Consider the following 20,337-nt stretch of genomic DNA (forward strand, 5'->3'; position numbering starts at 1 on the left):
CCAAATATAATTTTAGCACAAATGCTAATTTTTCATCGGAGACTGATAGATATTGATGCACATCTTTTTCAAGTTTTTTTTAGTAAAAAATGAAATTTTTAGATACTTAAAGAGGCATGCATTTCTCTACAGGCAAAGATTATCGCTGTTAAACATCGCTTGAATTACATCCATTATGGTAATCTTCAGTCTAGATTTCTAGATGTTTACTTTTTTAAATAACATTGATAGAGTTCTACGTGTGTTTTATTTTGTATTTTGTGATTTTTTTTAAAGCTCATTATATGGTTATAGAGCCGTAGTAATATTTTGTCGTCCGTTTGCCATTTTAAACGTTTAAATTTGACAAAAACAGCTGAATTAAGTTAATATACAGTATACAATGTAATCTGATTATATAAGTGCTAAAGATTACATGTAAAATTAAAAGATAATTAAGTTTTTTGCATGTATAAAAAATGATACAAAATGCGAAAGGAAATGTCATAAGCAATAATTCATGATATTTTCTCTCAGAAAACATAATCTCTTGTGAGATGCTTTTATACAATACATGCAGTGTTTATACAGCACAACCTTATTTCAAAACGTCTACTATACCAGCAGGGTGAGGTTTTATGGTTGTACTTTTTTCTTTCAATATATTTACTTCTTAACTTAACATTAAAACTAGATCACTGAAAAAATTTCCCATGTGTAATAAAAAAAATCACGGGTAAAGTTTGCTAGGGTATGTTGTTTTGATGTTTTACGGGTGTTTTAAACAAACTATGAAGGGTGAAATTTTTCTGTTTTTATTGGGTTAAACGACCCTTTAAACAGATGCACTTTTCTTTTTAAAACTTGCAAATAGGTTAAAGGGAAAACAACGTATCATTGATAACATTTTTGGCTAAACTCACACAATGTTTTAAAATTTTAATTTATTATATGAAAAATACATGAACATCTTAATTGATGCCAATTATCAGCAAGCTTAATTTATCAGTAAATCAGTTTACAGCAAATCACATTATATACGTATACATGTGGATGTGAAAAATGTTAAACTTTCAATGATCTCTCATAGCTTGACTCAAACCGAGTCTGTAATTTTCACTTTAATTTACATAACAGTTTGTTAATTTGTTTGATTGCTTTGTTTGCTTTTTTTTCTTTTCTTGTCGGGTTGTTCCAGAATTCATCACATGTTTACTGTTTAAACACTTAACGGTTATGTTGAAAGGCTTTTTAAAGGCCATTTTATACAGTTTCTCCTATTGTTTTCTCATTTAGGGCAAACGCATTTTTTCATTAGCATCAATATGCCACTTTCAATGACTGGCACGTGTCACATTGAAATTTCCATGATGCCCGCCATATTTACACATTTGCCGATGTTTTGAATTTTTAAATTTTATCAGTTCATGTTAAATGTTAACTTCTACTACAGCGGAGCTTGGGGATGTGGACGGTATCTTGCAATTTCCAGTACCGTCGGGACTCCCTTTGCCAAGCTTTTTACATTTGCTCTCTCACCTTGCAATAATTTTTGTACTATAAGCCAAGATAAATATTTTTGGAGAATGAAATGATTGTGTGTGAGTTGTTAGTATGTTGGGCATGGTAAGATGATGTACGTTTGATGATTTTACATCTAATCTTCAGTTGTTGCAATCTATGTTAGTCCTTAAGTGATCGTCCGGTAGTACTGGCAAGTTGTGGTGTTTAGTGACATTACGTATTTCATTCTTGCCGTTTATGTAACACATTATAAGTTCAGATTTTATTCATTACAACTATCAAAGACTCTGACAATGTGTTTCCTTAAGGACGTAATTTTGCTTCTGTCATTATCTAGTTATATTGAATATGTTGGACTTCACATAAATCGTCAGTTATTTCTGTAGCGTAAAGGTACTGGACAAAGATAATCTCTTGAGTTTAAACAGATATTTCCGTGCTGCAATCTCTAATGGTATTATTATTCATGCCGGACTTTTAAAGGTGTAACAATTTTATAAGATGCGTAACTGTCTGGTTTGTATGGATATTCGGTTTCTTTAAACGGAGGTGCAAAGACCGTTAAAATGGCATTTGGACTAATTGATAAGGGTAGTAGTGACTTTCTGTTATTTTTGTAAGTTGTATATTCAATTCTATATTTTTGAATATGTCAAACGGTACGTGCCTTTATTTTTATGTATATTATCTCTTTTACCTGTTTTCACTTGGGTGAATGCGATGGCGACTTGTGTCTAAACTCACATAAAAATACTGGTTCTTTGTATTTGTTCTAAATTATGTTTCGTACTGTATTGATGTTCTATTCATACAAATCGTCGCTAATTGCATGTAAATTGCATATGAGTACTATCACAAGTTGATGTTATTGTCAAATATGATGAAAAGCTATCTTACTTCACGATAATACGTGATGAGATAGGAAAGAGCTGTTACCTCGACATTTTATCTTATTTTGTTTAACACTCTAGTGGCTATAGTTTGATCCAAATATCCTGGAATTTGATAAGCAAAAAGTTGTTTCGATGATTTCTAGTTCAAGTTTGAACATGAATCGTCTCGGGTCAATAACTAGGCTTAAAATAGAAACATCTTGTTAACAATCTAGTGACTGCAGTTATACAAATATTCTGGAAATTGATCTAAAATTGAAAAATCTTGTTAACACTCTAGTGGCTTCTGTTTTTATCCAAATATCCTGGAAATTGGTCTGAAAGTTTGTTTTGATGATTTCTTGGTCAAGCTCAAATATGGATAACCTGGGCCACACCGCCAAAATTTGGAAAACTTTGTTAACACTCTAAAAGTTACATTTTTGTCTCAAATGTCATCAATCTTGGTCAGCATGTGCAGTTAAATATGATTTTAAATATGGGTTATCTCTGATGAAAATCTAGGTCACAGGAGCTAAAAATAGAAAAATATTATGCACTCTGTAGTGGCTACTGTTGTTATCCAAAGTTCCTGGAAATTGGTCTGCAAGTTTGTTTTGATGATTTAAAGGTCAAGTTTTAATATGAGTCACCTTGGGTCAAAAACTATTTCACTCATTGAAAAACACTCTAGAGGTCACATTTTTGACTCAATTATCATCAAAAAATTGGCCAAGATGCTTGTCTTAGAAATTGCTCGGATTTTGATCGGATGTTTTGGGTAATCTTGGCCCTTTTGTTTCACTTAAATTGGGGACCATATGCCGCTTTAGATGGAAAGCATTTACGTGTCACATATTTATATCGATATTAATTTTTTTCAAGTTCATGTTAAATGTTGAATACTACTTAAGTCGGTGCTAAGAGTGTGTACGGTATCTTGCAATTACCACTACCGTCCGTAAACAGCCTCAACCAAACCGAGTCTGCAACAATTTCAATTTTGCCATGTTGTGCTTTCTTTAGGAATTCTGTTTTTCTCTTCTTTTTTTTAAACGCATGTTTGTAAATGTTTCAATAAACTATAAATGACATTGGAAGAAATGGGCATTTAACAGTTTATCCAAATATTGACTTTGAATCTAAAATTGATCCTTTAATTTTTGTGTTTTTTTGTTGTTTTTTTTTTTGTTCTGGGTTTTATCCCAAAAATAGGTTGATTATTGGAAAATAAGTATTTTTGGCCGGGTTGCACAGTTGCAAACACGATTATAGTATGATGAATGTCGGGCTGCTGGAGGCGGACGGTGTGGAAACCATTTTCGTAACAGTTTTTTCAGCGTCTACTTATCACAGCTTCAAGACATTTGGTATACAACAATAACATCACGGGGGAGGAAGTGTTACACGAAGGATAGAGTTCTTATGATAACTTGTTTGTAGTTCTTATGATAACTGTCACGGAGTTCCTGGAAAATGTTACGGATTTCTGTGGAAAACTTTTTGTATGCTTGAAGAACTCATGTGAAAAATGGTCATTTTTTACCTTCAAATAGGGAGTTTGAGGTGCTTAATTAAACTTTGATAAGTACGCTTCCTACCTCGTGAACATGTGGTACCATAAGGTAGGATTCGATTTCAGGCATGTCGCTTACCCACTTGCTGTTTACCGACTTAGTTAAATTTTCAACATAAATGGTCAATGGTAGAACATTTTCGTAACATCACAGCCTCATAATAATAAGTATATAAATGCAGTTCGACTTTTTCTGTCTTTGACCCATTTTTTTACATTTAATTTGGTTATGTACTATTAATTTTTAGCATCATACGATTATTTGTTTTATTTCCTCTAGTTAAAAAGAGCAGAACATATAATATTGTAATGTATATAAAATGTACAATATGCAATCATTTATTTAACAGTATTAAGATAAATAAAAATCAGGATTTTTAAAACACGGGGCCTTGACATTTTCGCGCCTTGATTTCAATTTAGAACAAACAAACAAACAAAATGAATATATGATTCTTATTTTATTATGATATTAGTATATATATGTGTGTGTAATTTTTTTTGAAAATGCATAAATTCATTATTTACATTTAATCTATTAAGCTTAAAGATTTATCAGTTTTAGCTATTGACAGAGCTTGAAAGTACAGATTAACTATCATTTGATCAGAAAAAAAACACCAAGCAAAATAAAACAATCAACCAAACAAACAAAACAACCAACAAAGTGAATATCATGTATGTGATTTTCATGATACTAGTTTCAAAACGTAATTTATTTGAAAATACATAAATTCATTATTTGTATGTAGTTTAAGTTATTGACACTTAAAAGAAAAACTATTAATATGCTAAACTTGTTCTTTTTAGTTAAGAAAAATGATAAAATTAATTCAAAACAACCAAAAGGTGATTAAGATATGGTTTTTTATAGTAATTTGGTAATGTAGTCAAGTCAATGTCCATAATACGAATGTTTTGACTTAACAGTTAAATATTTTTGCCTTGATCTAAGTTATCATTTTGACTTTAAACAATGGATCAAACTTTATATACATTTGTACTATCTTATATGCTATCTTTTGTTGAGGGGCACCTATGGCCAAGTGGTAAAGGTCATTGTCTTACACCCATATGCCATTTATCGCTGTAACTTCAAATTCCTGACTCAAGTCCCTTCATGAACATTTAATTATTTCATATTGGTAAGCTATCCAGCTGGCTTAATAAACGTCAGTAGTTCTACTGAGATGTTCGCTGGTATCTTAAATAACGCACGGAAGGGCACTCGAGGTCCTCAATTAAGCATAAAAGTCGGCATATAAACATTACTGTATCCTTGTGACTTCAAACGCAACAAAACAATCTATAAAATTATCCAATCAGCCAACTGCAACCATTGATATTTTCATCACATATATCATCATAATAATGAAACCTGTTTTAAATTTCCGATATAACTTATTCTATCAATACTAATGTAAAGAAAGTTTATTTGATTTTTTTATTATTTCCAATATAAATAATTCTGTCGACTATGTTTGACAGTTATTGATTCCATTTTTCTTTAAAATTTTATTTAACTGCTTACACAATAAAAGACAAGTGTGTAAGCGAGCTATTTCTTAGTATCTATAAACTTTTAGAATATTTCTATATTTTGCCACAGGGCTTCTACTGCTGATATACAGATGTTGATTTATCTTATTGAAACACATTGCTTTCGGGAAGTATAATCCATCTCCTGGTCCTAGTATCACCATAGTTTTACGTAGGTCTGACATTATCTCGTACACTGTGTGCTGCTCTTTGTTACAGACGTACACTGATTCAGACGGAGAGATGAAAATACCTTGCGGTACTTGTAGCTTACCTTGAAACAATGATAACATGTTACCATTCATATCAAGCGACATAACTTTGTTTGTATACCAGTCGGATACATAGATCACACTTTCATCATGACTCACGGCAATATGACGAGGTAATTTACAATGTTTGCGTAACTCATCATCAGGTTTGATCGTCCTGACAATTTCCCCTGTCAGTTGTATTATCTGAAATTTGACAGGTTCTTTATATGAAACATATAATTGATCGTTGATCATCTTTACATCTAAACAATAACCATTCGTTTTTATTGAACGATCTTGTGTCAGTTTTGCACGTACATTCACAAGCTGTATCTGGTAAAAGCTTTGTAATACAACAGCTATCTGGTCATTTGATACCGTTGTTATTCCAAATGGTATGGATTGTAATGGTAAAACATCTTTGATTATATTCTTATTGATATCAAAAAGTTTTAAGCATAGATTGTTAGCATCACATAGGACAAGCTGATTGTCTAAAACCAACGTCATGCCTGTAATAAAGCAGTCCTTAACATCAGTATCTGATTTAACGTTGATATCTTGGATGAAAGAATACTCTTTATCCTTTTTTATTCCGTAGGTCATATCTTCTGTAACCCTCATTTTAGAAATGGAAGATTTCTTGTCACATAACGTTACCTCCTCAGAGCTGAAATAAACAGACGCCACGGAGCTTTGTATTCCTTTCTTTTGCGATGTAGATTGTTTAATTTTTTCCTTTGGTTTTCTTTTTCCACTTACTTGATTCGCCATTTAATTATTGTATTACAACACAAAAGAAAACTGTTAATAAATACATTTAAACTTTCGATTATAAATTTAACATGCCTATCAATCTTTTATTGGCTTGAAATGAATAAGACAATTAAGAGTTCTCAATTTTATATTGATTTACTTATTTTCTCTTCCTGTTTGAAACTCCCACTTGAGAACACTAACAATAGACGTATACACGTGTTATATGGCACGTAGCTATAGCAATGATCAAGATTAAACAAGTACTTTGTCTCTGCAGTTGTCTGTTAACACGTATATAGCCACGGACCTCCAGATAGTAAAATCAAAAAGAAAATGAAATACAATTACAAATAAAAGGTAAATACTGATCAAGTTATATTTTATGTGTAAATCCATAATTACTGACATCTTAATTTAAGACAAAATGTTGCCAAAAGCTACACTATTTCGTGTTTCTTCCTTGCGTTATCTACTACGTTACTAACGCAGTAGCCTATATAAATAGGAGAAGATAATTAATTCAACAGGGTCACGTGTCACAACAATTATTCGTATCTGGGACAACCGGGGTAGTTTATCAATTTTCGTCAATCATATAAAGTTTAAATCGATATATTGCTTAACATAATTATATATAATATAACTATTCAATTTTTAGTGCCACAAATTACTACAAATATCAAAAACAAAGCAGTTTATTCGTTTCCCCCAGTGTTTGATACAATCCCGGATTCAGTGAGTTCCGGATGACAGGTTGCGATATTTTCCTGTATTTCCTGTTGTTGGAAAAGCCAACTGATTGTTTTGAGATAAAACAAAATTGCAATATTAATATTTTAAGTGTCGTTTCGGCTTCTTTCAATGATCAAATCTATTTGAGAAAGGATTTTCAAATATTAGTAAGACGGTTGTTTTTATGTTATCTTCTGGAGGTCTGCTGCTTTAAAGGTTTATTGCACTATTCTTAATTAAGCCTTTTCAAGAAAAAAACGTATTGATTATATTAAATGACACTGACTTTGTAATCAGAATCGCCTGATAAAATTGATATCAAAAGACAGTTTTATTCACCATGCAATACATAAATACTGTCAAAATAACAAAATAATCTACGTTTAAAAAGCAAATTTTCCTTGAAATGACAAAATCAAAAGTTCGCCATAATTTTATTTTCAATCAAAGGAAAGTCAAATTCCTGGCGCCAATCAAACACAAGTTACAAGTTCTCAAAAAAGTTCTCAAAATCGTCTATCCTGTTTTTATGATGTGGACATTCATTATGTCATTTCTGAAATAAATTATGACGTCACTTTATGCTTAAATTTTCGCTATCTGATTTGTTCGTAGTTGAAAACGAAATAAAAATATCAAAAATCACATCTTGATTTGAGACTTGTAGATCTAAGGGTGTTAAAAATGAGAAAACTTAGCCATTAGAAAAAGTTTGTTGAATTGGCCCGGGTTTAATTTTGAAATCAGGTTTTTAACCTGATATCAAAAATAATTATCGGGCAGTTACCATAGCAGCAGTTGCATGATTAAATGCAATGAGTTGTACTGTAACTAAAATAATATGATAAAGCACAGAGTAATACATGTTCTCTGAAGCAAACTTGAAATTATGACGTAATACAACTGTTCTTGCAATGTGCTCTCCCCACCGATGAAATTAATAAACACATACAAAAAATAATAGTCTTTTTTACTGATATTATTTTTATATAATTATATCAAAATCAAGATCTATTTCCATTCTAGGATTTCAAGGAAAATATACTTTACTATAAAGCTGTGCCCTTTGTGTGGTTAAATTTGTTTTTGCCTCCGAGTTCCAAATTGCAACGTTCTTTAAAGACGCTTCAATGCCGTCATCAAATCTACCGTTTCCAAAAATTAACATTTGAAGAACAATTTTAAAAATGTTAATAAAGAAATTTTGTGCTTATTTTATTTTTTTATATTTATAGAGAAATTTAAGTTATATACTACAGTTTTGCAACATTGAAATAGCATAGTTTTTTGACAGATTTGCCCTACATTGTGACGTCAAACGTATGTGCATCGTTAATGACTGAATTACAGATATTTGTTTTCGGATTTATTTTTTAAGACATTTTTTTATCATTCTAGATAGTTGCAGAGCAAAATTCAACAACAGAGTTGTTTTTATATATTACTTTTTTTAAACACAACTGCGCTGTCAATGTTTCGGTTTTGCAGATACGTAGGGAGGCAATTCCATTTTCTTAGAATAAGGCAAGTTTCTGGCCTTCTTTGCTTATATAGGAAAAACATCTGATAGTGTTAGAGTGGTAATTCTATTCCGGACAGTTGATACGCATTGTTACGTATACGATTTATGTTAGACTTTAAAATGAATCATTTTACATAAGATGTGACGTCAATAAACCAAATGACGCCTTGAAAATTACTTTTTTCTCAATATAGTTTTACAAGTGTTTATCAATTATATTCCTATTGACGTGTCAGGATTCAATCTGTCTGAAGTTCAGATCTTCTTAATGTTAATATGTATCGTTATTTAGGAGCTAATATTATTTGAAAACGTTTTCGAGAGATTCCGTAAAGACATACATGCAGAATTAAAACTGTCCAATAGAATTTCTTTAAACATGGCATGTTGTTAATGTGACAGAAATACAAAAATAGTTTGAGCGAAAAAGGTTGGGTATCGCCGATCTCAATTCTGAGTTATTTGCTATTTAATCAGAATTATTTACTTATTTTAGGTCATTACGGCATCTAACTTATACATACACTTTTAAAATCTCGCTTCTTCTTCTGGATTATGTTTTTTTTTTTATTTTTAATCACAATGCATAATAACATGCAATTCCATATATCATCTATATATGTATATATATGTATGTTGAAAACAGCATCACACGGAATATAATAATAACATACCAGTGATCAAGGGAAATTGATACACATACAAATATATCATACAAGTATATACATACAATTAACTGTTATGATAAACTTTATTATTCATATAGCAATTATGTATGGTTGGATTGTCCGTATTTCACACAATGTATGGCAATGTAACGAATGCGTACTGACATGTATCATATACTAACACTTTATTGTAATCGCTTAAGTCGATATTGTACTGTGACCATCTAATTTATCTCCTATATTATATGTTATATATATAGTTTAAATAAACTCTTTGATCTCATATATATATATATGAGATCAAAGAGTTTATTTAAACTATATATATATATGAGATCAAAGAGTTTATTTAAACTAGGCTCTTTGATCTTTTCCTTGTTCTGTAAATTATTCTAGGTAATAATTTAAATGTACAATATGGGAATACATTTGGACAAGGGCGAAACCATATTGGACGTGCCGCCATACTGGATATGTTTATACATATATATTTCGGTACTGTATTTTCAGTGCCGGTATATATTTCTGTTCCTTCGGGACCATTTATTCCAACATTTTGAATTCTTGAAAATTGAGGACGATGAAGCCGGTGCTAGGGGGCGTGAGTAAATGTAAAGAAATTTGTCATCAGACATTTAACGGCTACGCGTAGATTGCTTAATACAAAATAAGTTACAGGTTAGAGTTATCATTGCAGTCTATTTGTTATTATTTTAGATACACAATACGTTTTCAAGGAAATAAACGGAATTATAGATTTATACGTCGGTCACAAAAACATTCGACAAAGCTATGTTAACAACACTATGAGTGTTATGGATGTTATCTCACCAAATGAAAATCCGGGCTTATCACCACAATTTCACTGTTTGATTAATGTAGTAGAGGCTTTTTGTACAGTGTGACCTCTTTTAGGTAATTTATGTTGATTGTAAGTGCCGTTTGTTCACTTTCCAATATTTTATTTTTAAATTTTTTAAATATTTTTCCCGAAATTGTAATGAAAATAAGCATGCACCTTGTGACATTCTGGTTTACCTATATCATTAAGTTATGTTTTATGATGTAATTACAGGCAAATTATGATATTACATTTTATGATTTTTTTCTCTCATTATTATATTTGACGGTGTCATTTATCACGTAGCTGCAATTTTACTAGTACTGAAGTTAGGCCATTTAGTTAGAATTACTCAATTTTACTCAGAGCCACCTGTACCAAAAACTGATATTTTCAATCAATCAATTTAACAGCCATTAACAACAAGAAAAAACATTTCGGTCTATTTATTAATTAATTTCTTAATTTTGTATAAAACAAGAGAAGATTCTAACAACTTCAAGTGCCTTAAGCACACACCTTTTCACAAAACAGCCGCCTTTTAATTATATACTGTTAGTTGGAGTGTCCGTACTATCCTTGTGATGTGATATTTTCCTTATTCTATTCACATTAAAGTGTTTATTCCGATTAATGATTATATCAGCCCGCAACGCATTTTAATAGATAAAAAGAATACTGAGAAACAACTTGACACTGGATATAAGATAACACTCGAAAGGATGGATGTGATCATTGTTTCATTGTTTTTAGTAAAGAGATTCAAGTTGCGAGGACAATATATCAAGTGTCGTTTGAATAGATGAAATCAGATTTGTCAACTCATTATTTTCCTTCAAGTTTCGCTTTCTGATTGAACGAGTGTTTTGTAAGGGGGGATAGGTTTGTCAGCGCAGTTTATACGTCATCTTTATATTATTGAGATGAGTTATATCTACCGATATCTATAAACTTAGGACTACCGTCATTATTACGGTGATTTCTATTTCATCTTATTTTCATCAGGCATTTTTAAGCAAAAATTAAAGAATTGTAAAAATATTGGTAAACTGTCACGGTTAAAAGAAACAGGTAGCTATTTAGTGTTGTTATTGTCTTAGAATCCAAAAATATGAACAAGACACACAATGCATTTTCAAGGAAATTAACGAAATCATTATTAAAACGTAGGCCACAACTTGTTCATTAATCGCTGTTTAGCCTAATTTGTAGAACAAAATTCAAAGGCAAAAATGCTAATGAAAAAAGCCTAATACACTTCCGCAACTTCACGTATTATTTGAAAAAGACAAACGTACTTGTATAGATCTTCTTGTCCGACGTGCAACAAGTCGTTATATGAATTTGAAATACCTTACAATTGATATGGTACACTTGAACACAGTTTATAAAAAATGTAAGCTACATTTTCAATAATTTCAATATTAAATTTTGCATTCGTTTTACGTACTTAGATACATTTATACATGTAGGAGTATATGTTTAGCAAAACGGTGATTCAGTTTAATCTTTGTGACTTAGCATTTTTGAATGACATTGTCACTAACGGCAAATAAAACGACGTCGCCAATAATGTTCAATTGTGTTATAATTCAAGTTTGTATTTGTCTTGAATTATTCAGAAAAAGAATGCATTTTGAGAAATCTTTAAAAAAAAGTAAAATGTCAAATTGGGCCACTATGTTGGAAATGTCATGTCACGGCTCAAACAACGTTTTCAGTGAAGTGAAACAAATTGTTGACTTTTGTTTGAAAAAAAAATGTTGTGAAGTGATGTGAAATAAACAGGGAATGTCCACTTTATAATAATGAAAATCACTTTATCAGATATGATTTTCCAACAATTAAATTAGGAACCATATCGCTTTCAAAACTGTGAAAGCTCGCCTGGTGATTGGCTGTTTGAAAGGTTATGAGAAAATGACAAACTTTTGGTGTTCGTCCGGTCCTAGTGCTATCGTTAATGGAAGGAACTGATTCCAATCAGATTGGAGCTCCATCTTGCAGTTGCATACAATTTTTGCGCAAGTTTTTTTGTTCTAAAATTATATGCTATACCTATACAACCTCCTATTTGTAAAAGGAATTTATAGTTGAATAAAAAAGGGAAGATAAAGGAAAAAGAAAACAACTTATAAGATGACGTCATTCCTGTGTCAAGTATCAGTACTCCTAAAGATTCTTATTATTCAAGTGCAAATGACATACCGGTAATTTAAGTTTCTAAGCCTGCACATGACTTTTTTCGTTTTTTGTTTTAGTGAAATTAAAAACTTCCAGAACTTCCAATTTCAACAACCTTTATTACTGGGTACAATAAAACAGTTTTTTGTTGCGTTTTTTTTTAAGGATTTATTTCATGAAATTAGGATTTTCACCAAAGCTGCACATTCTTAAATAACTTAAATAAATAGTACAAAAGTTAGAAGAATAAAATGTTTCCTTAGACAGAATATTTCATAGTTCTTTATTAAAGTTAAGTTGAGTATATTAGAAGAAAACATTGGAATATATTTCACAAAATGACAACCAAATGCAATATTTTCATAAGTGGCACAGTCACGTTTAGAAATAAACAGCCTGTGTTCACAAATGCATTATTTTTTGATATTATATGCAAATTAAAGAGATTTTCCATTTATTTCATTTATTGTAAGGGTTTAAAGGCATTATGATTGATTGTTTTCTGCGTATCATGTACCTTTCTTCATCACCTTATGTATGCATTTTAAAATAATTCTGTTGTATTTCATGGATTTGTTTGATTATTAACATGATGTATGTATGTGCAAATATTTAGTGCTTCTCATTATATGTCACATATTACTTAAGGCGAAGTGTATTTCTCATGATATTTCCATTTATAACATGCTTTTCAGTGAACAGTGAAATTATATTTCATAATTTCATTGTGAAATTATGAAAAATAAATATCACAGTAGCCAGACTAAATGTATATCTGAATGGTATGAAAAGAATGTAACATAAATAAGCAAAAATATCGTCAGAAATACAAATGCTACGTGAGAACAATGTGCTTGATTAACAAAAGCACATAGATACCTGCACATATCATTTTAAAATATAACATTATTTGTAAAAGTTTAAAGGATTATTTTTCAACAAGAACAATTTGTTATCATTAATGTCGGAGCATATGTTGTTATTTGGCAAAAATTAGGAAAATGATTAAAACCCATAAAAAGCATGAAATAAATAGAAAATTTGTTTTCTATGCAAGATCAAATCATATTTGTAAACTTGTCGTCACAGAACAATTTTTCTATGAATCGAATTAATGCTATTATAGTACATTTTTATCAAATTTTAAAAATGCAAAATATCTAAGTTGATAGAAAACAATTCTAAATAACTTCATGCATATTTAGGCTCATCTGAGAACAAAGGATTCATATGTGACATTTTGTGCCGTAGTGCGCCGGGAGTCCTTCAAAATATGGCGTCAAAGTTTAAAAACAAAAACTCCTCCTAGTATACCAATAGGCCAATATTGTTAAAACTAAGCAGAAATGTTCCTTGTATGAAGCCCTTTAAAATGGTCAAAGAATTCTATTCCCTGCTAAATTCTGGTTGCTATGGCAACTGAGAGAAAAGACTTAAAAATTTTCTCTTTGAAAACCGACAGAGCTCGAACTGAGATATTTGGTATGAAACACCTTCTAGTAAATGTCTACTAAATGTGTTCAAATAAACGCCCTAGGGTCAAAATTGACAGTGCCCCAGGGGGTCAGTGAATTTCCTTATACATGAATGTTCATGTATATAGTATAATCTTATTTTATAGGAATTTTATTCAGCTTGTGAAGTTGTGCACCTGGGGTTTCGCTTGTGGATTTATTCAGTTTATTTATTCAGTCATTGCCTTTGACTAAGTAAATTATTGCAATTTTCCATCTTTCGTCGTGCGTAGCCTCAAAGTATTTACCCAATGAGTAAAAACTTTCAATTTGTGTCGCGCATAGCCCAAACAGTATTTGACCTGGAGTCGTGAAGTTATACAGACATGTTGATCAGCATGTGAAGTTGTGTACCTTGGGTGTTTTTTCGGATTTTTTTTCTGGTATTTGTAGAGTTATTACCTTTTATTAAGTAAAAAAGATTCAATTTTCAAAAGGTATTGCACATAGCCTAAAAAGTATTTGACCTGGAGTCATTACACTTTACAGAAATGTTATTAAGCATGTGAAGTTGTTCACATATGGGTTTGCTTGTTGATTATTTCAGTATTTTAGAGTTGTTGCTTTTGATTTAGTTTAAATTTTCAGTTTCAACTTGTGTCAAGCAAAGACTCAAAAGGTATTTGACCTAAAATCAAGAGTACAAAAGGTTTGGTCATGTATAGTTTTTCACCTAAGGTTTGCTTGTGGATTTATCCATAATTTTTAGAGTTATTGCCGTTGACTTACTAGTAATTATTGTCAGTTTTCAGCCCTACATTGCACAACATATTTGACAGAAGCAGAAGGATATGTAGATGTTGACTTAATTATATTAAGTGCACTTCTTACTGGTAGGAAAGGACTTGAAATTGAAACTAAAAATGTGTCCATAGGACACGGGCCCCCACAATCCACTGTTTTGTCAAATATATTTTGGGCTGCATTGTCACAATTTGAAAATTAAAAATCTCTTAATAATTAAAGGGCCAGAACTTTACAAATACTGAAAACATCCACAAGTGAACACCTAGTTGCATTAGTACATATGCTGGCCAACACTCATGTAAAATTTCAGACCAACAGGTCAAACTCTTTTTGAGCTATGCATGAACAAGTTTAAAATTGCAAGTTTATACTAAGTCAAGGGCAATTACTCTAACAAACCTGAAAAAAAACTACATTTAAAACCCCAGGTGCATAGCTTCACAGTGATGTTGATCATTATTTCTGTAATGTTGGTTGATTGTAACTCAAGCACTCACGGAACAAATAACACAACGTAATAAAACGGCTTTTATTAAGTCAATGCAATCATACTGGATAAATCCACAAACGAAACATATATGCTCTTTACCATCAGCCACATTCTATATGACAAGGTTCATTATTCTAGAAGTAATATTTTCAGAATAATCCCCCTTTGAACTTAGAATTTTCCTTTAAAACTTTTATGTTTTTCTCTACCTGCTTTATTTCATAAGAGGTCTACATTACATTTCATATATATAGACATTGGCATCAATCATATCATAAGTGACCAGAAGGGATTGAATTAAGATTTCGAATTGTTGCTTTTTCCTTGGAGCATAGAAATGTCTTTTTAACTTGTATTGACATGATCACATGCATATTATTTGGAGCAAACATATTGACCATTTAAGTGCTTTTTACATACTGATACAGAAATATATATTTTTTTTAATTATTTATGTCATAAAAGATTTTTTAAACAGAATCATCCAGTATTAAATTAGTCGGGCATGTTGTCTCCACTGACCGCTCTTTCTTTGATGTGTCAATGAGATTAGGAAAACAGTCAAGCATGGTTCCAGATTGTCTGTTGTTTTTTTCTTAAATGTAAGTCAGTTTTTATTTGGACACTATACCTGTTATGTATTTATCACATTTATCACAACCATGTGCTTTGAAAATGTAACAAATGTTTAAATAATGTTGCTTTTTTACTCACAGTGAAAGGGTTGACTGTAAACCATTAATACTTGCATAATATAAAATGTATATGACGAGAGACATAATCATAACTATGTGAACAATTAATAATTGTAAATTGTATTTTGAAAAACGTAAAAAAATGTTTCTCAATCATAAACCCGAATAATTGTAAATTGTATTTTAAAAAACATAAAAAAAATGTTTCTCAGTCATAGACCCAAATAATTGTAAATGGTATTTTGAAAAAGCATGAAAAATTTTTCTCAAAGATAAAACCGACAGCCAAACTAACATGAATTTGAATTTCATATCTTTGTGGAAATTTATGCGAATGCTTGTATGATGATGTATGATTTAACAAGATAGTTGATACAATAAAAGTTACAACTGTTACACACTTTCTTTGGTTTTTTATGCTCTAACTAAAAAAATAAGGAGAGCATACACTTGTCTGTCCTGCCATCCATCTGGTCCTTACACTCTTGTCAATAGAATTACTTGAAAAGTATAAAAGGAATTTTATATAAACTTCCCCTGTGCCTTTTGACTTTATGGGCCTAATATTCAATCATTTATTTGTTTTCTTTTAGTTCCTTATCAGTTTCTAATTATTTATTCTCAGGGAGTTGTTTGCCTGCTCGTACTCTGCCTTATGCCCTTCCCTGTTTTTGTTTGGGGTCCTCCTGGGCTCCTTGCCACTGGCTCTTGTTACTGGGTCGGGTGGGGACTGCGTTCATTGAACGCCGACTTTCCTTGATGATCTTGTTTATCATCTTTATAACTTTTATATATATTTTTTTTTCCAAAATTTTCATGAAAACCTGTAGCATGCTGCTTTAAGGAAATGTATGTTTACATCATGTCTTGGAAATTAGATGATTTTTTAATGTGTTCAAAAATTGATATTTCATTTCTTAATTTATTTCTGCAAACAAAAATGTTGGTATTCCTGTGCACTTTCATTACCTGAGTAAATACATGCCATATTTTTAGGCAAAACAAATTAAGTCTGTACGTTTGTGCGTCAACTTTTTCATTCAAATGATTTCCCTACCAGTACAGCTTGGCCAAACTAAATGAAACTTGGCAGGTATGTTGCTTGAATAAAGCACTACCAAAGTTGTTAAAAAATTAAATTCCTTGAAACACTCTGGTTGCCATGGCATCCAAAAGAGTTTAAAATCTTTAAAAAATCTTTCAAAAGGTGTAGAGCCTTGATATTTGGTATATTAAATGTTTTAGCTGTCCTCTATATAGACTGAGCAACTTATGAACATAATGTCAGTAAGGGCCCCGCCAGGGGGCTCATCAGTTAATAAAAAGTTATATTGGGAAATATTAAAAAAATTCCTTGTCAAATCCACAAGGCCTAGAGCATAGATATTTGGTATGTACTATGATCTAGTGATGCTCTACAAGGTTTTTCAAATGACGTTTCTTAGATCAAAAGAGGCTCCGCTATGGGGGTTACTTGATTAAAAAAGAAAATCTTTAAAATCTTCTCGTCTAAAACCAGAACTGTAATATTTGGTATGTAACATGATCTAGTGGTCTTCTACAAAGATTGTTCAAATAATTCCCCTAGGGTCAAAAGGGTTCCCTCCAAGGGGCTTATCGGTTTTTTTTGTGACACTGTGTTGTCTGCCGTCCGTCGTCTGCTTCGGCTGTTTTACTGTGTCAATGCACAAATTCAATTAATGTAAGTTGCTTGCATTTAGTTTCCAATGACAACCAAACAATAGTGATGATTAAAAACCTAGTTTCGTGGCGATGCTATGTTTCTTTTCAATCATTTCAGCTCTATGATCTTTTTAACAGATTTATCTATCTATATTCTTTGTCACTCAGACTGTATTCAACTAAAACAGTGTTATTTCAAATCTTCGTATAAATAAAAGAATTCCTCATTTATTTGTTGTGTATTGTTATTCTCTTACAGTTTTACACAAAATATTGTGACATACGATTTTGCGATGTTATTGACGCTTTTAACTCGATTCCTAAAGATATTTGTCAACATATATATCTCAACAAGACCAAGTGCAGATTTGCAACTAAGTAAGTTCAGAAAATAAGTCAACTGATCAGACCTTAAGAATTGAGATCACCTTTTACCCAGTTCAACTGAAAGTAGGAAAGTTTGTCTTCACAAACTCTAAATACAGACATATACCCATGCTTCAGGTGAGCGACCGAGGGCCCAAGGGCCGTCTTGATCTTGTTCTTTTTAAGTATTAAGGCTTCGTTAATTTAATCAGTCACAGAATAGAAGAAAGCTATATTTAGTAGCACTTAGCCTTGTCGTTTGGAAAAAATACAGGAAACATTCACCGAATAAAGTAGACTTCATTAATTCAAATGTAGGTGTTTGAGCAGCAGGCAGATTCAATTTATGCTGGCTAGTTGTTTATTACAGTTTATGGAAGACAAAGGGGTACAATTAATCTTTAAATTGATCAAATTTATTGCCGGTAATTTTTAGTTGAAAGGGGCACATAGATTTACCAATCAAAGGATTTGTGTCACCATTTACTTATATTGCAATGCTGTATGGGTTTAATCGTTCCGCTTTCAAGAATAGTAAATACATTGTAATAACTTGACAATAATATTATATAAAAATGTAAAATTCCTGCCGCAAAGAAGATTATATTTAGAATTTCATTTTTACCGCGACAAAAAATAGAGAAAACAAGAATCCCTAAACCATATCCGGGACGCTTTTGGGACATACATTTTATTTCTGGGACAATCTCGGATGTCCGAGACATTATGGCATGTATGCCTGAATATGTATTGAAAGCCTTGTGACTTTCCCTAATCTTGATACTTTTCGCACGGTCTCATTTATGACATAATTTTGCATAACAGGCGCGCTAACCGATAGTGCATCGGCGTCATACGATCCAAGTTCTGTTAGTATTACGATAAGTTAATGATGCGCCATGCGTATGAAGGCACGATGTAATAAATCTTAGTACGAAGCAAACAATGCATCGAAAGATCTATTAATCAAACATATAATTAATAAATAAATAAAATTTCTAGATGCCGGATTTGCAAGTTATAAGAGACTGTACAAGCACTTTAACTATCTATTACTTCATTAGAAGTTGAAGATAAAAATGAAACAAGCTTTAAAACTGGTGGTTACGGTGGGAAGCTTAATTATATATTCCAAATTTCTGTTTATTTTGTACTGCTTTGTTACAACCAGTTTTGCAATAAAAACGAGTTTTGCAATAATTTTATTGCAAAACTGGTTGCGTTGACATGATTTTATTGGCAATTTGATTACAACCAGTTTTGCAAATAGAAAAAGAGTTTTGCAACAAATAATTTTTTTTCTTATTGGGATTTATTGACATTATGCAAAAGACATTATAAAATTTATCTATGTAATAAATAGGAAAATTGATGCAGGAATTATTTTTCTGGGATAATGAGTGTATATGCATACTGATCAAAACAATTAAATTTACATTCTCAAATTTCATTAGTCTTTTTCCTTTAATTATATATGAATGAAAGGATGATCAATCATGAAATATCAGGACTTGTACATTTACAGCAAAACAACTGTATCTGCTCAAATTTCCGGTGATATACATACAAGAACTTTTTAGTAAGGTCTTAACTTTACCAGTTCTTGATGAAAGGAAAAAAAAAAACGAGTTTTTTGCAATTATAATTTTATTGGCAAAACTGGTTGCGTTGACATGGATTTTTATTGTAATTTTGATTAACAACCGGTTTTGCAATAAAATATTTTTTCTATCGGATTTTATTGAACATTATGCAAAAAGACATTATAAATTGTATCTAATGTATATTAGGAATTGATGCAGGAATGTATATTCTGGGATAATGAGTGTATAATGCGTAAATGATCAAACATTAATTTTACATTCTCAATTTCATTAGTCCTGTTTTCCCTTTTAATATATATGATGAAAGGGGATGATCATCAATTTGAAATTCAGGACAATGTACATTTAGCAACAACAACTGCATCTGCCTTCAAATTTCGTTGTGATAACATAACAAGAAACTTTTAGGTAAGGTCTTAACTTACCAGTTTCTTTGGGATTGAAGAAAAAAAAAACGAGTTTTTGCAATAATTTTATTGGGCAAAACTGGTTGCATATTGCGGACCCTCTCAAAATGTTTTTTTATTGCAATTTGATTAACAACCGGTTTTGCAATAAAAAAATTTTTCTAATCGGATTTGGATTGAACATTATGCAATTTAAAGAACATTATATAAAATTTATTCTATGTATATTAGGATTGAACATGCAGGAATTTTATTTTCTGCCGATAATGAGTGTATAATGCATTTGAATCAAACATTAATTTACATTCTCAATTTCATTAGTTCGTTTTTCCTTTTAATATATATGATGAAAAAGGATATGATCATCATGAAAGATATCAA

The 20,337-nt window shown here is 31.1% G+C and overlaps 1 protein-coding gene across 1 annotated transcript; it reads right to left on the minus strand.

Annotated features, from left to right (window-relative positions):
• Window positions 1-5,516: 5,516 nt before the first annotated feature.
• Window positions 5,517-6,518, minus strand: LOC132726257 (uncharacterized). The gene has a single exon (XM_060711537.1). The coding sequence runs from the start codon at window positions 6,516-6,518 to the stop codon at window positions 5,517-5,519; it is 1,002 nt and encodes a 333-aa protein (XP_060567520.1).
• Window positions 6,519-20,337: the final 13,819 nt, after the last annotated feature.

The sequence above is a fragment of the Ruditapes philippinarum genome, unplaced genomic scaffold (assembly GCF_026571515.1).
Source record: "Ruditapes philippinarum isolate M1 unplaced genomic scaffold, ASM2657151v2 ctg6400_1_1_1_1, whole genome shotgun sequence".
In the NCBI taxonomy this organism is placed as follows: Eukaryota; Metazoa; Mollusca; class Bivalvia; order Venerida; family Veneridae; genus Ruditapes; species Ruditapes philippinarum.

What these genes read in the sequence shown, in the direction of transcription:
- LOC132726257 (XM_060711537.1), bottom strand. Translation starts at nt 6,518, where the DNA reads ATGGCGAATCAAGTAAGTGGAAAAAGAAAACCAAAGGAAAAAATTAAA.